The sequence below is a fragment of the Mandrillus leucophaeus genome, unplaced genomic scaffold, assembly GCF_000951045.1.
Source record: "Mandrillus leucophaeus isolate KB7577 unplaced genomic scaffold, Mleu.le_1.0 Scaffold48, whole genome shotgun sequence".
Classification (NCBI taxonomy): Eukaryota; Metazoa; Chordata; class Mammalia; order Primates; family Cercopithecidae; genus Mandrillus; species Mandrillus leucophaeus.
Window position 1 is genome coordinate 564,823 of NW_012105142.1, and position 15,757 is coordinate 580,579.

Genomic DNA, 15,757 nt, shown 5'->3' on the forward strand with positions numbered 1-15,757 from the left:
TTCAGGCGATTCTTCTGCCTCTGCCTCCCGAATATCTGGGATTATAGGCACGCACCACCATACCCAGTTAATTTTGTATTTTTGGTAGAGATGGAGTTTCCCCATGTTGGTCAGGCTGGTCTCGAACTCCCAACCTCAGGTGATCCACCTGTCTTGGCCTCCCAAAGTGCTGGGATTACAGGCGCGAGCCACTGCCCCTGGCCTTCTTTTTTCTTTTTCTTTTTTTTGAGACAGAGTCTTGCTCTGTCACCAGGCTGGAGTGCAGTGATGCAATCTCGGCTCACTGCAGCCTATGCCTCCTTGGTTCAAGCGATTCTTCTGCCTCAGCCTCCCAAGTAGCTGGGACTACAGGTGCCTGCCACCACCCCCAGCTAATTTTTTGTTTGTATTTTTAGTAGAGATGGGGTTTCACCATATTGGCTAGGCTGGTCTGGGATTACAGGCGTAAACCACTGTGCCTGTCCCCGATTTCTTCTTTTATGGATTGTCCTTTTCGTGTGTAGCTAAGAATATTTTATCCAACCTAAGGTCACGAAGATTGCGTCCTATATTTTCTTCTAGAAGTTTTAGAGGTGTAGCTCTTGTTGCAGTCTGTAACCTGTTTGGACAGTGTTTGTAAATGGTGTGCCATTTAGATTTAGGTTAATTCTTACCTATTGTGCAGAAAAGAGTTCACCTATCAGGCCCAGAACTGCTCTCCTTAGAAAGCCCTGCTTGTAAGACTGGCCTTTGGCTGGTGTCTAGAAACTTCGATTTTAGAAGTGTTCTCATCATTCCCAGACTGATAAGATTGACTCACTGTGCCTGAACTGTTTGTACAAATGGTATGGTTTATGTGGAACCACTTGCTTTCCTTCTGGGCATCCAGAATTTTGGAGCATGCTGGGCAGAGGTGCCTATGCTATCAACCCCCAGTAAAAACCCTGGACATGGAGTCTCTGAGCTTCCCTGGTAGATGTCATTTTACGTGTGTTGTCACAACTCCTTGCTGGAGGAGTTAAGCACGGTCTGTGGGATTCCACAGAGAGAGGACCCCTAGAAGTCTGGGCCGGGCCTCCTCGCAATTTCACCCTATGTGCCTTTCCCTTTGCTCATTATGCTTTGTGTCTTTTGCTGTAGTAAACCATAGCCATGGCTTTTGCAAGTCCTCCTAGATTAACATTGAACTTGGGGGTGGTTTTAGGGACCCTGACGTACCTATGGATGTCAACCTGCTTTAGCACTATTTGTTGAAACAATAATCTTTTCCACATTGAATTGATTTGGCACTTTCGTTCAAAATCAATTATAAAGATTTACTTATGTAAATGTAAACATTTATTCCTGGACTCTTATTCTGTTTCATTGCCTATCTTTATGTCGGTACCACGCTATTTTGATGACTATGGCTTCTTAGTAAGTTTATTTTTTATTTTTTATTTATTTATTTAAAAAAATTTTTTTTTTTGAGACAGAGTCTCGCTCTGTCACCCAGGCTGGAGTGCAGTGGCCAGATCTCAGCGCACTGTAAGCTCCGCCTCCCGGGTTCATGCCATTCTCCTGCCTCAGCCTCCGGAGTAGCTGGGACTACAGATGCCCACCACCTCGCCTGGCTAGTTTTTTGTATTTTTTAGTAGAGATGGGGTTTCACTGTGTTAGCCAGGATGGTCTTGATCTCCTGACCTCGTGATCTGCCCGTGTTGGCCTCCCAAAGTGCTGGGATTACAGGCTTGAGCCACTGTGCCCGGCTATTTTTTATTTTTTTTTTGAGATGCAGTTTTGCTCTTGTTGCCCAGGCTAGAGTGCAGTGGTGCGATCTTGGCTCACTGCAATCTCCGCCTCCTGGGTTCAAGTGATTCTCTTGCCTCAGGCTCCCAAGTAGCTGGGATTACAGGCGCCCGCCACCACGCCTGTCTAATTTTTTGTGTTTTTAGTAGAGATAGGGTTTCACCATGTTGGCCAGGCTGGTCTTGAACTCCTGACCTCAGGTGATCTACCCACCTCAGCCTCCCGAAGTGCTAGGAATACAGATATGAGCCACCATGCCCAGCCCAGCTTCTTAGTAAATTTTAAAATCAATATAAGTCTTCCAACTCTGTTCTTATTTTTCAAAATTGTTTTGCCTATTGTAGGTTTTTTTTTTTTTTTTTTTTTTTTTTTGCATTTCCGTATGAATTTTAGGATCAGCTGGTCGATTTCTATTAAAAAGGTTAGTGGGATTTTGACTGAGGTTGCAATGAATGAATGTACCAACCAAGGAGGCTTGACATGTTGACAGTAATGAGCCTTCCTATAACATGGAATAGCTCTTCTTTTACTGTATCTCCAGCATTGTTTTGTAGTTTTCGGTTTACATGTCTTGTGATTCTTTTGTTTATTCCTGAATATTCTATTCTTTTTGATGCTATTGTGAATGGAATGGTTTTCTCAATTTCAAGATTGTTCATTGCTAGTATATAGAAATAGATTTGGCCAGGCATGGTGGCTCATGCCTATAATCCCAGCACTTTGGGAGGCTGAGGCAGAAAGATTGCTTGAACCTAGGATTTCTGGACCAGCCTGGGCAACATAGTGAGACTCCATCTCTACAAAAAAATACAAAAATTAGCCAGCATGGTGGCGTGCACCTGTAGGCCCAGCTGCTTGGGAGACTGAGGCTGGAGGATGGCTTCAGCCTGGGAGGTTGAGGCTACAGTAAGCCATAATGGTGACATTGCATTCCAGCCTAGGTGACAGAGTGAGACCTTGTCTAGAGAAAAAAATAAAAGAATTGATATTTGTATATTGATTATACCCTGTGACCTTGCTAAATTTATTAGTACTAATATTTGTTTTATGGATGCATTAGGATTTTCTATATATAAGATAATACCATCTGTGAATAAAGACAGTTTTATTTCTTCCTTTCTAATCTGGATGCCTTTAATTTCTTTGTTTGCCTCATTGATTAGAAATAGCAAAAGCAGGCATCTTTGCCTTGTTCCTGATGAGAAGAGAAAAGCAGTCATTCACCACTAAGTGTGATGTTAACTGTGGGGTTTTGTAGCTATCTTTTATCAGATTTCATGAATTCTTTTGTATTCCTACTTCATTGAGAATTTTTATTATGAATCTGGGATGGATTTTGTGACATAGTTTTTTCAGTATCTGTTGAAGTCACCATGTGTTTTGTCCTTTATGCTGTTAATATAATATATTGATTGATTTTCAGATGTTAAACCAACCTTGCATTCCTGGGATAAATCCCACTTGGTTATGGAGTATAATCCTATTTATATGTTTCTAGGTTTGGGTTGCTAATACTAGTCTCATAGAATGAATTGGGAAGCATAACTTCTCCCTTCATTCTCTCATTCAGTTGTTTTATTTTACTTTCTATCTTATATGTATATATTTTTATATTTTATTTCATTTATCTTATTTTAGTTTTTAGAGACAGTGTCTTGCCCTGTCACCCAGGCTGGAGTGCGGTGGCATGATCACAGCCCCCTGCAGTATTAACCTCCTGGGCTCAAGCAATCCTCCAGCCTGGGACTACAGGCATGCACCACCATGCCCAGCTAATTATCCATTTCTTTCTTTTTTTAAAACAAATTTTATATTTATTTATTTTGATTTCTCCTACCAAAAGGAATCATTCATTTCTTTTCAAGTGGATATCTTATGGTGTTTTAGGGCATGGCTGGGAGCAGTTTTGTTTTCTCTTTTCAAGGCTGATTTTTTGCAGGATGTCATAGAGTTCGTGTCTGCAGCTCACAGAGTCATTGCCTGTGTCCCCAGCTCCAGGTACTGGCAGGTGTGCTGCAAGCTGGGCAGGCGCCTTGTGTCCCTGGGATACCTTACCCGACACTCCTGACCCTCCTCTGCAAGCTGTGCCATGATCCTCCCTGCAGGGACTGGGGATTGGGTCTGCTCACCCAGAAGCTGGGATACCTGGCTGAGGGCACTTCTCTCCCTCTTCTGTTTGAACAGAGTGGCCACGAACCCAAAGGTGCGGGAACAAGTGCGGCTGGAGCTGAGCTTCGTCAACTCAGACCTGCAGATGCTCAAGGAAGAGCTGGAGGGGCTGAACATCTCGGTGGGCGTCTATCAGAACACAGAGTAAGTGGGAGCAGCACACCTTCCAGAAGCCTCTGAGCCGGAGATTCTGTGTACATCCAGGGTGCTGCACAAAGAGGCCAGATAGGGTTCTAGACTAGGTGTGGCAGCCCCCACTTTGAGAAGTGAGAGAACGATCAGGTTTGGGGTTGAGCAAGGTGCTAGACTGGAAGGGATGAGTCTATTTGTTGGAACATACCTGCAGTGTTGGACAAAAAGGCATTTGTGAGGCCAGGCACGGTGGCTCACTCCTGTAATCCCAACACTTTGGGAGGCCAAGGCGGGTAGATCACCTGAGGTCAGGAGTTCGAGACCAGCCTGGCCAACATGGTGGAACCCTGTCTCTACTAAAAATAAAAAAAATAGCCGGACGTGGTGGTGCACGCCTATAATCCTGGCTTCTCAGAGGCTGAGGCAGAATTGCTTGAACCCGGGAGTCAGAAGTTTCAGTAGCTGAGATCACACCACTGCAACTCTGGCCTGGCTGACAGAGCGAGACTGTGTCTCAGAACAAACAAACAAACAAAAAATGAAGACAGTTTAAAATCTAGTATAAATATACGTGATGAACCAAGATAAGTTTAAAAGTTAAATGCCTTTGATTTTATAGTTAATTTTCAGTAATTCCGCATAGTCACATTTCATAGACAGGCAAACATTAACAAGATATGTTATTAAATTCACCTGAACAGACATTGAGCAAGGATATTTTAGTGGGTCACCATAATTTTCCTAAGAAACATTAAAGGGACATTGTTAGGACAATACCTTTCCAATGTTGGCTAATTATTTCCTCATTTATTTGCCAAGGAACAAAAAGTATATACAAATACTTTTTGGGATTAAGGCCAAAATCGACCCTGTAAGGGGAAACCACTATGCACACACAGAGATCCTGTGCACTATACTTACGTTGGACTGTAGTCCATTTCCTAGCTGGAGGTGACAAACTGAAACAGAAAAATCCATATTAAAACAAAGTAATATACCAGTCTCCTTTTAAGGTTGTATTTCCTTTTTTTTTTTTTTTTTTGGACACAGAGTCTCCCTCTCTCACCCGGGTTGGAGTGCAGTGGCATGATCTCAGCTCACTGCAATCTCTACCTCGTAGGTTCAAGCGATTCTTGTGCCTCAGCCATCTGGGTAGCTGGGATTACAGGCGTGCACCATCACACTTGGCTAATTTTTGCATTTTTTTAAAGAAAGACAGGGTTTCATCATGTTGACCAGGCTGGTCTTGAACTCCTGGTCTCAAGTAATCTGCTCACCTTGGCCTCCCTAAGTGCTAGAATTACAGATGTGAGCCACTGCGCCTGGCCCCTAGGCCAATTTTGAAGGCACTCTATCGTATCATTCTCCATAACTCAATTTTAGAATCGATTTCCTCAAGATGAAAGCCAACACCACCATCCCTCAGAATTGCAATACATCTCCAAAAATGGAGATCCAACTATGAAGTAAGTGCCCCTCTTGCCTCATGCCTGTAATCCCAGCTCTTCAGGAGGCTGAGGTGGGGGATCGCTTGAGCTCAGGAGTTCGAGACTAGCCTGGGCAACATAGTGAAACCCCATCTCTACAAAAAATAGGAAAATTAGCCAGGCGTGGTGGTGCACACCTGTAGTCCCAGCTACTCAGAAGGCTGAGGTGGGAAGATCACTTGAGCCAGGGAGGTCGAGACTGCAGTAAGGGCAACAGAAAGAAGTCCTGTCTCAAAACACAAAAAACAAAATGCTAAGTGAAATGCTTCTTTTTAAGGAGAAATAACTTTGAGACAGTTCAGAGAAGGGTTTACGTGCCTTTTCATTGCGGGCATGAGACTGCTCAAAAAGTAGGTAGGCCCCAGGGGAAACTCAGTCGGAAAATAGCTCCCTGGATTTGGGAACCTTGAGTCCCCTATGGAATGTGTGTTTCCTGGTGCTGGTCCTCCGCGGGGCACCAGGGTGGTTTCCGAGCTGGAGGGGAAGCATCAGTGTGTGAAACCTCGCTGGCTCTTCCCTTTGTGACGCCCCATGCCTGGCTTACCTGTGGGCTTCTATACAGTTTTTATTGTTTGTTTGTTTTATATTTTTTTATTTCTATTTATTTTTTTTGAGACAGAGTCTTGCTTTGTTGCTCAGGCTGGAGTGCAGTGGCGGGATCTCAGCTTACTGTAACCTCTGCCTCCCAGGTTCAAGCGATTCTCCTGCCTCAGCCTCCTGAGTAGCTGGGACTACAGGCACATGCCACCACGCCTAGCTAATTTTTTGTATTTTTAGTAGCGATGGGGTTTCACCATGTTAGCCAGGCTGGTCTTGAACTCCTGACCTCGTGATCCACCTGTCTCGGCTTCCCAAAGTGCTGGGATTACAGGCGTGAGCCACTGTGCCCGGCCCCGTTTTATTATTTTTTTGAAATGGAGTCTCTCTCTGTCACCCAGGCTGGAGTGTAGTGGCACGATCTCAGCTCACCACAACCTTGCCTCCCAGGTTCAAGCGATTCTCCTGCCTCAGCCTCTTGAGTAGCTGGGACTACAGGCACGTGCCAACTTGCCCAGCTAATTTTTTGTATTTTTAGTAGAGACGGGGTTTCACCATGTTGGCCAGGCTGGTCTTGACAGAAGCAGCGTCCTGAGTCAGCATCACAGGGAGGTCTCCTGGAGGATGCAGGTGGAACTGCTCCCCTGATAGACTGTGCCATGCAGGGCCATGGGCTCCTTGTCTCTGCTGTCCCCCAGCACACCATTCCTCGGCTTCTCAGGAAACAGGCCGGTGTCCACGAGATGGTCCTGCAAACACAGAGCCAAAGGGGTGGAACTGGTGAAGATGAGCCACCACACCTGGCCTCCTGTGCAGTTTTGAATGCCCAGTCAATATGACAGCTAATGGAAGGTTCTCCCAGCCTATGCTGTGGTGTTCACTTCTAGTGTTTTGTCCAAAAGGTTCAAGTTCTGGAGGAGGCAAGATGGGTCCAAGCTTTGGTAATAAATGTTGGCCGTTCCACACTCGCATTTGCTGTGCCAAAGAGCAGGGACATGCAACACAGGGCTTCCCACAGAGTGAACCGAAGGCCCCTGGGGTGGTCCCTGGGCTCTAGAGTGGTCAATCACTGCCTTGTGTCATTGGGAAGAGGGAGAACTGTGCAGATTCAACACGACACCATGCATTTGGGTCCTGCGCTCTTCTGTTCTCAAAGTAGATTGTTTCTTTCTTTGCATGGTTGATCTTTTTTTTTTCTTTCTGAGATGGAGTCTTGCTCTGTCACCCAGGCCTAGAGTGCAGTGGTGTGATCTTGGCTCACTGCTACCTCCACCTCCCGGTTGAAGCGATTCTCCTGCCTCAGCCTCCTGAGTAGCTGGGATTACAGGTGCACACTACCATGCCCAGGTAGTTTTTGTATTTTTAGTAGAGACGGGGTTTTACCGTATTGGCCAGGCTGGTCTCGAACTCCTGACCTCAGGTGATCTGTCCACTTCAGCCTCCCAAAGTGATGGGATTATAGGTGTGAGCCACCACACCCAGCCTGCACTATTCTGTTTTCAAAGTAGATTGTTTCTTTCTTATCACGGTTGATCTTTACAGTCTTCTAGGAGGTAGGCGGGAAAGAAAGAACCTTATGGTGCAGATGAAAAACTCAGGGAGGCCTGAGGTCACCTAGAGGGTGCTGTCAGTGCCACATTGGGGCTGGGGTGTCCTGGAGCTCGGCTCAGGACGCTTACTCCTCCTCTTGTTGCCTGGACAGCCGCAAACCTGGCTTCCCGCCCTGCATAGCCTGGAGGAGCCTTCAGCAGGATCCGACTTTCCATGCCTCTGGGATGGGTCTCACCTGCTGTAGCACAGCTGTGCCGCAGAGAGAGGTTCAGCTTACAGCTGCATTGTCCCCTCGCCCTGCCCAGCCTTTCTGGCCTTCTTGTGGGGCTGGGCTGAGCAGCCCTAGGAGGTCTCCTGTTACAGGTCAGGGAGCTAAATCCCTGTTTGCAAAACACAGCCTGAGCTCCCTTCACTTCCTGCTGGCCCTGCCCCTAGGAATGCAGGCTCACGGAGCACTCCCCGGGTGACCTGTGGTTACTGAGTGGTCAGCTGGGGAAGAGGAGGTGGAGGGTGTCTGGTCCTGGGCTGGGAGGCAGGTGCACTCTGTTGGATGGGGCTCCTGAGGGGAGCAGAGGAGGAGGGGGTGAGGAGCTGACAAAGGAGGCACAGGGCAGCAGGGTGGTACACCCAGGTGGGAGCAGCAAGTGCACCGGGCACAGAACCTGGCACAGGATAGACTCTCAGCACAGCTGCCTCAAAGAAGCACTGCGACTGGGCTGGACGCAGAGGCTCGTGCCTGTCATTCCAGCACATTGAGAGGCTGAGGTGGGCAGATCACTTGAGATCAGGAGTTTGAGACCAGCCTGGCCAACATGGCGAAACCCCATCACTACTAAAAAAATAGACAAAAATTAGCCGGGTGTGGTGTCGCGTGCCTGTCATCCCAGCTACTCGGGGGGCTGAGGCAAGAGAATTCCTTGAACCCAGGAGGAGGAGGTTGCAGTGAGCTGAGATTGCGCCATTGCACTCCAGCCTGGACAACAAGAGCAAAATGCCATCTCAAAAAAAAAAAAAAAAAAAAAAGAAGCATTGAGGTGTTGAGAGTGGAAGATAAATCAGTGTCAAGATACCAGGGGCATGATGTGTTAGGCGGGGTGGTCCAGCAGTCTTAGGGAGCTGGGGTCAGTTTTAGAGCAGAGAGTGGGGCATGACCAGAGTCATCCTTATGGAAAATGAGCCCGTCAGCTAGGTGCGTACTGGATGGGGCAAGGAGAGGGCGCACACCTGAGCTGGGCTGCTGGGGACAAGGCCGTGGGATACCCAGGGGTCTGGTTTGGGGTGTTCATACATACCTTGTTGTGTTCCTCATAGGGAGGCATTTACGATTCCTCTGATTCCTCTTGGCCTGAAGGAAACGAAAGACGTCGACTTTTCAGTTGTCCTCAAGGTAAATCTCAAAGCCATGGGCACCCGACTCAGTGTTTAAAATGGAAATAGACCATTTGCAGTGGCGCATGCCTGTAGTCCCAGTTACTTGGGAGGCTGAGGCAAGAGGATCACTTGAGCCCAGGAGTTGGAGGCCTCAGTGAGTTGTGATCATACCACTGCACTCCAGCCTGGGCAACCAAAAAAAAAAAAAAAAGAAAAAAAAAGGAGATAGAGAATATGTATCTCTTGCAATGGCCTTAGGCTCAACAGGCAGGGTCAGTTGATATCTACAGAGTGACCCTGAGGCCCTTCTCAGCCAGCTGCATACATAATTTGTGCGTTTATTCCTGCCAGATTTTTGTTGTGGCCTTTAATGACTTCTGAAGCTCCTCCTGGGTCTTAGACAAGGCAGGTTGGAAACCCAGGCCGGCCTTCCCCAAGAGGCCAAGTCAAAGAGGGTCTGTAGTGGATATGCTTTGAAATTTAAAACTTATATCCTCTTTTATTAATAGTATCTTTTTTTCTTAAATCATGTAACCAGTTTAGGTTACGTTTTTGGAAGAATAGCTAAAGTTTTTTTCTCTAACATTTTATTATGAAAGTTTCCAAACTTTTCAAAAAATTCTAAGAATTTTATAGCAAACTCCTGTGTACTCACTTCCTCCAGGAACATACTGCCAGCATTGCTTCCTCACATATTTGTCCATCTGTGCATTTTTGTGTCTGTTAGGTTGGTTCAAAGGTAATTGCAGTTTTTGCCATTGAAAGTAATGGCTAGGCCGGGTGCGGTGGCTCATGCCTGTAATCCCAGCACTCTGGGAGGCCGAGGCGGGTGGATCATGAGGTCAGGAGTTTGAGACCAGCCTGGCCAAGATGGTGAAACCCCGTCTCTAATAAAAAATACAAAAATTAGCCGGGCACGGTGGTGGGCGTCTGTAATCCCAGCTACTTGGGAGGCTGAGGCAGGAGAATCGCTTGAACCCGGGAGATGGAGTCTGCAGTGAGCCGAGATCATACCACTGCACTCTAGCCTGGGCGACAGAGCAAGACTCCGTCTCAAAAAAAAAAAAAAAAACTTAGCTGGGCATAGTGGCCTATGCCTGTAATCCCAGTTACTCGGGACGCTGAGGCACGAAAGAATCACTTGAACTCAGGAGGCAGAGATGCAGTGAGCTGAGATTGTGCCACTGCACTCCAGCCTGGGCAACAGTGAAATTGCGTCTCAAAAAACAAACAGAAAAAGAAAATGAAGGTAATGGCTAATATCATCAGTCTGTCTTATTTATGATGCAATTTCAAAGGAAAGCAAAGATGTCAATTCATTCCCCTTAAATATTTGAATAACCAGAGTCTTTGCTTGTGTGCCCCCCTGCCACATTCCTGGGTATCTGGACTCCTCTCCTGTTTGGCAGATCCTCATAAGCCCACCTGTGTCTGGCACTGTGTTGGGTGCCGGAGGCCACAGCCCTGCCTGCGGGGCACTTGGGTCCATGGGGGATTCAAGTGGGAAGTGGAAGAGGTGCTTCAATGGAGAACACAGGAGAGACCGTGCCGCCAGGCTGGGGCCGGGAGACCATCCTGTGCCTGGATTACGCTCCTCTTCCTTCTCTCTTCAGCTCCATCAGTTTGAGCTTTTAACCAGTCGCCTCCAAATTCCATCAAGGAGGAGAAAGGGGATGAGGTGCAGGGTGGCCCAAGTTTGCACAAAAATAGATGTGACTTGCCACTGGTCTGTGGGACTCAAAACAATCCACGTGTCTGGAAATGTCTGTTGCTGCTATTGTAGAAGTTTCTTTACGATTTAATTTGTCTGTTGCTTGATGCTGGACTACAAGAATGAGCTTTTTTTTTGAGATGGAGTTTCACTCTTGTTCCCCAAGCTGGAGTCCAATGGTGCGATCTCAGCTCACTGCAACCTCCGCCTCTTAGGTTCAAGCGATTCTCCTGCTTGAGCCTCCCAAGTAGCTGGGATTACAAGCATGTGCCACCATACCCAGCTAATTTTTACTAGTAGAGATACGGGTTTCACCATGTTGGCCAGGCTGGTCTTGAACTCCTGACCTCAGATGATCCACCCACCTCAGCCTCCTAAGATGCTGGGATTACAGGCGTGAGCCACTGCATCCGGCCAAGAATGCAAGCATTTTAAAGGAAGAGTCTCTTGGAGAAACTTAGGAATTTTATAGGCATTTTAAGGATTCAATTGGGTCATGTGCTGAATTCCACATTAAAGCAAATGAAAATATTCACATGTTGTGGCCATGGCCAGCTGCCATTCGGCACAGGCTTCCAACCATGTCATTTTAGCCTAAAAGAGTCTCTACAAATGTCAATCATATGAAAATGAGAACGTTTGAGGGACTCTCTGTTGTATTTTTTCTCTTTCATACTTGAGAGAAACACAGGTACTGCAGAAGTGGTTCAGCAGACTGAATTAGGGCAATTCCATTTCAAATCTGACCTGGGTGTCTGTGTGATATTTTATAATCAGTGAAGCTTCACAGTGTGATTTTGTTTTATTTTATTTTATTTATTTATTTATTTAGAGAGGGAGTCTCGCTCTCTCGCCCAGGCTAGAGTGCAGTGGTGCAATCTTAGCTCACTGCAACCTCCGCCTCCCGGGTTCAAGCGATTCTCCTGCTTCAGCTTCCTGAGTAGCTGGGACTACAGGCACCCACCACCACGCCCAGCTAATTTTTATATTTTTAGTAGAGACAGGGTTTCACTATGTTGGCCAGGCTGGTCTCAAACTCCTCTGACGTCAACTGATCCACCCGCCTCGGCTTCCCAAAATGTTGGGATTACAGGCATGAACCATTGCACCCGGCCGATTTTGTTTTATTTTAAAGAAATAGGGCCAGGCGCAGTGGCTCACACCTTTAGTCCCAGCTACCGGGTAGGCTGAGGTGGGGGAACTGCTTGAGCCCCAAGAGGTCGAGGCTGCAGTCAGCTATGATTGAGCCCCTGCACTCCATCCTGGAAAACAGAATAATACCTTGTCTCAAAAAAAAAAAAAAAGAAAAAAAAAGATTTTTCAAATTAGTGAAAGAAAATGAAATAACATCTGTCCTTCAGTAAAGTTTAATAGTTTTCTGCTTAATTATATTAATTTTATCCCTAGAAATGTACTTTTGTTGCTATTGTGAAAGGTATTGTTTCTGTTAGGGTTTTTTTTTTTTTTTTTCTTAGACAGTCTCATTGTGTCGCCCAGGCTAGAGTGCAGTGGTGCAATCTTGGCTCACTGCAACCTCTGTCCCCCAGGTCCAAGTGATTCTCCTGCCTTAGCCTCCTGGGTCGCTGGGATTACAGGCACCAGCCACCATACCCATCTAATTTTTTGTATTTTTAGTAGAGACAGGGTTTCACCATGTTGACCAGACTGGTCTCAAACTCCTGACCTCAAATGTTCCGCCAGCCTCAGCCTTGAAAACTGCTGGGATTACAGATGTGAGCCACCGCACCTGACTGTCTGTTGAGTTTTTCTAATTGGTTATTGCATGTATAAGAAAGGAAGAATATTGACTTTTCTTTTTTACTATTGACTTTTATATGTTAACTTCTTTGCCACTTTATTGAATTCTTATTAATTTCGTAATGTTTCAGTTGATGCTGTTGGGTTTTATAAACATGCTGTTATGTTGCAAAAAATTATTTTGATTGTTCCTTTCTAATATTTTATGTCTCTTATTTTTCTTAATGTGTGGGCTAGAGAATGTTTGGAATTAGGCTAAGTAATAACAGTGATGGTGGAAATTCTCATTTTGTCCCTAATGTTTACAGTGGGTTTCAGTTAGGATTTTTGTTTTGTTTTGTTTTGTTTTTGTTTTTGAGACGAAGTTTCGCTCTGTCATCCAAGCTGGAGTGCAGTGGCTCAATCTCAGCTCACTGCAACCTCCGCCTCCTGGGATCAAGTGATTCTCCTGCAGCAGCCTCCGGAGTAGCTGGGATTACAGGCACCTGCCAGCATGCCTGGCTAATTTTTGTATTTTTAGTAGAGACGGGGGTTTCACCATGTTGGCCAGGCTGGTCTTGAACTCCTGACCTCAGGTGATCCACCTGCCTCGGCTTCCCAAAGCGCTGAGATTACAGGCGTGTGCCACTTTGCCTGGCCAGTTAGACAATTCTTTTTTTTATCCCACTAAGTATGTTAGTCTAGCCTAGTTTACTTTCAAATCCAGGAATATATATATAAGTGAATCAAAATCCTCTTTGACTTTTATGAGGTGAACATAAGATTGGAGTGCAGTGACATGATCATGGCTCACTGCAGCCTCAACCTCCTGGGCTCAAGTGATCCTCCTGAGCAGCTGGGACTACAGGTGTGCATCACCACGCCTGGCTAATTTTTTATTATTTGTAGAGATGGGGTTTCACTATGTTGTCCAGGCTGTTCTCAAACTCCTGGTCTCAAGTGATTCTCCCACCTTGGCCTCCCAAAGCGCTGTGATCACAGGCATGAGTCACTACACCTGACCCCTTTTAACTACCATGCTCAACTATTTTTTTTTTTAATTTAAAAAATTTAAAAAAAAATTTAATAGAGACGGAGTTTCACCATGTTGGCCAAGCTGGTCTGGAACTCCTGACCTCAAGTGATCTACCTGCCTCAGCTTCCCAAAGTGCTGGGATTACAGGCATGAGCCACCATACCCAGCCCATGGCCATGTTTAAAGAATAGAAGCATAGTCAGCTGGGTGTGGTGGCTCATGCCTGTGATCCCAACACTTTGAGAAGCTGAGGTGGGAGGATCACTTGAGGCCAGGAGTCCGAGACCGTCCTAGGCCACATAGGAAGACTCTGTCTTTATGAAAAATAACAGTATTAACTGAGTGTGGTGGCGCACAGCTGTAGTCCCATCTACTGGAGAAGCTGAAGTGGGAGGATGACTTGAACCCAGGAGTTCGAGGCTGCAGTGGCTATGATTGCACCATTGCACTCCACCCTGGGCAACAGAGTGAGACCCTCATCTCTTAAAAAAACAAAAAGGCACAGCGGAGTTGTATATTTAGTACAAATCCATTTTTGTAGGACAAATGTTTGTCTGTTTGTGTGTCTGTGCATTGAAAACACAAAAACAGGAGGAGCTTTAATGTAGAAGTTGTGTAAAGAGGTTACTCACAGTCATTGGGAAGACGTAATTGAGCAATCTACGTGATCACCTTTCTTGCAGCTTGGGGGAGCCAGCACTTGTAGGGGCCGGGGCGACAGGGCAAAACCCCATCTCTATTAAAAAATACAAAAATGAAATTAGCTGGGTGTGCTGGCACATGCCTGTGGTCTCAGCTACTTGGGAGGCTGAAGTAGGACGGCTGCTTGAGCCCGGAGAAGTCGAGGCTGCAGTGAGCCGAGATCGCGCCGCTGCACTCTGGCCTAGGTGACAAAGTGAGATCCTGCCTCAAAGATAAAATAAAATAAAATGCCTTTATAACATGGTTAAGGGTCTTCTTGGCAAAAGAAACCCATGTCTGGGGACTGTTATGACAATCCTACCCTCAGGGTCTGTGCTGGGAAACTTGTCTAGGTCCTGAGGGAGGCCCGGAATTGCAAGTGTGAGGCCCTGAATATCTGCGGTGTTTGCAGTATAGTCGAATGTATAGGTCACAGGCTGGTCTTGAACTCCTGGGCTCAAGTGATTTACCTGCCTGGTCTTCCCAAAGTGCTGGGATTACAGATGGGAGCCACGGTGCGAGGGCACAAAGACATTTTTAAGCAAAAAATTAACTTCAACTCTTTGTTTTTACTGAAGCAACACAACATTTAAAAACATTGGCGTGGAGTGCAGTGGCTCACACCTGTAATCCTAGCACTTTGGGAGGCTGAGGCAGATGGATTGCTTGAGCCCAGGAGTTCAAGACCAGCCTGGGCAATGTGGTGAAACCCTGTCTCTACCAAAAATTAGCTGGGCGTGGTGGTGCATGCCCATAATCCCAGCTACTTGGGAGGCTGAAGCACGAGAATTGCTTGAGCCTGGGAGGTGGAGCCTGGGCAACAGGAGTAAAACCCTGGTTAAAAAAAAAAAAAATTAAAAAATTAAAAAAAAATCTATGGCCTGGCGCGGTGGCTGACGCCTGTAATCCCAGCACTTTGGGAGGCCAAGGTGGATGGATCACCTGAGGTCAGAAGTTTGAGACCAGCCTGGCCAACATGGTGAAACTCTGTCTCTACTAAAAATACAACAGTTAGCTGGGCGTTGTGGCAGGTGCCTGTAATCCCAGCTACTCAGGAGGCTGAGGCAGGAGAATTGCATGAACCTGGGAGGCGGAGGTTGCAGTGAGCCGAGATTGTGCCACTGTACTCCAGCCTGGGCGACCAAAAACACTACATAAAATTAAGAAAACAAATGCCCCCACTTTGAAAATCACTATAGTGTTCTGTCTCCTATAAGTTTTTCTTTATTCAGCCTTTTTAAAAATGGGTTCACAATTGACGTATTACTGTTATGCACATATATGGTTTTCAATCACATTTTATAGTATCTGACCTCATTTTTCTTAAAGGATTTTATCCTGGAACATTACAGTGAAGATGGCTATTTGTATGAAGATGAAATTGCAGATCTTATGGATCTGAGACAAGTAAGTTTTTGTGTGCAGTAGAGAGGGGAGGGTGGCTTTTCTGAGTCTTTAGGGTACCTCATAATTGCATGCTTGTGGTCTTAACAGAATTGCGGGCGGATGGAGGTGATGGTTTGGGGGGTGCTGGATCACCCATGCCACTTGCTGTATAAGAAAACCGTAGAAAGGGCC

General features: G+C 46.2%; 1 protein-coding gene across 2 annotated transcripts in view; it reads left to right on the top strand.

The window, feature by feature from the left end:
* RHPN2 (rhophilin, Rho GTPase binding protein 2) overlaps window positions 1–15,757 on the top strand; it is a 74,895-nt gene that overhangs the window by 22,522 nt on the left and 36,616 nt on the right. Inside the window, exons 2-4 of one of the 2 annotated variants that reach the window (XM_011995243.1) lie at window positions 3,952–4,080; window positions 8,955–9,030; window positions 15,509–15,586. In XM_011995243.1, the coding sequence (XP_011850633.1) occupies window positions 3,952–4,080; window positions 8,955–9,030; window positions 15,509–15,586 (283 nt within the window). The remainder of the gene's footprint in view (window positions 1–3,951; window positions 4,081–8,954; window positions 9,031–15,508; window positions 15,587–15,757) is intronic. The other variant, XM_011995244.1, reaches the window with a different exon arrangement.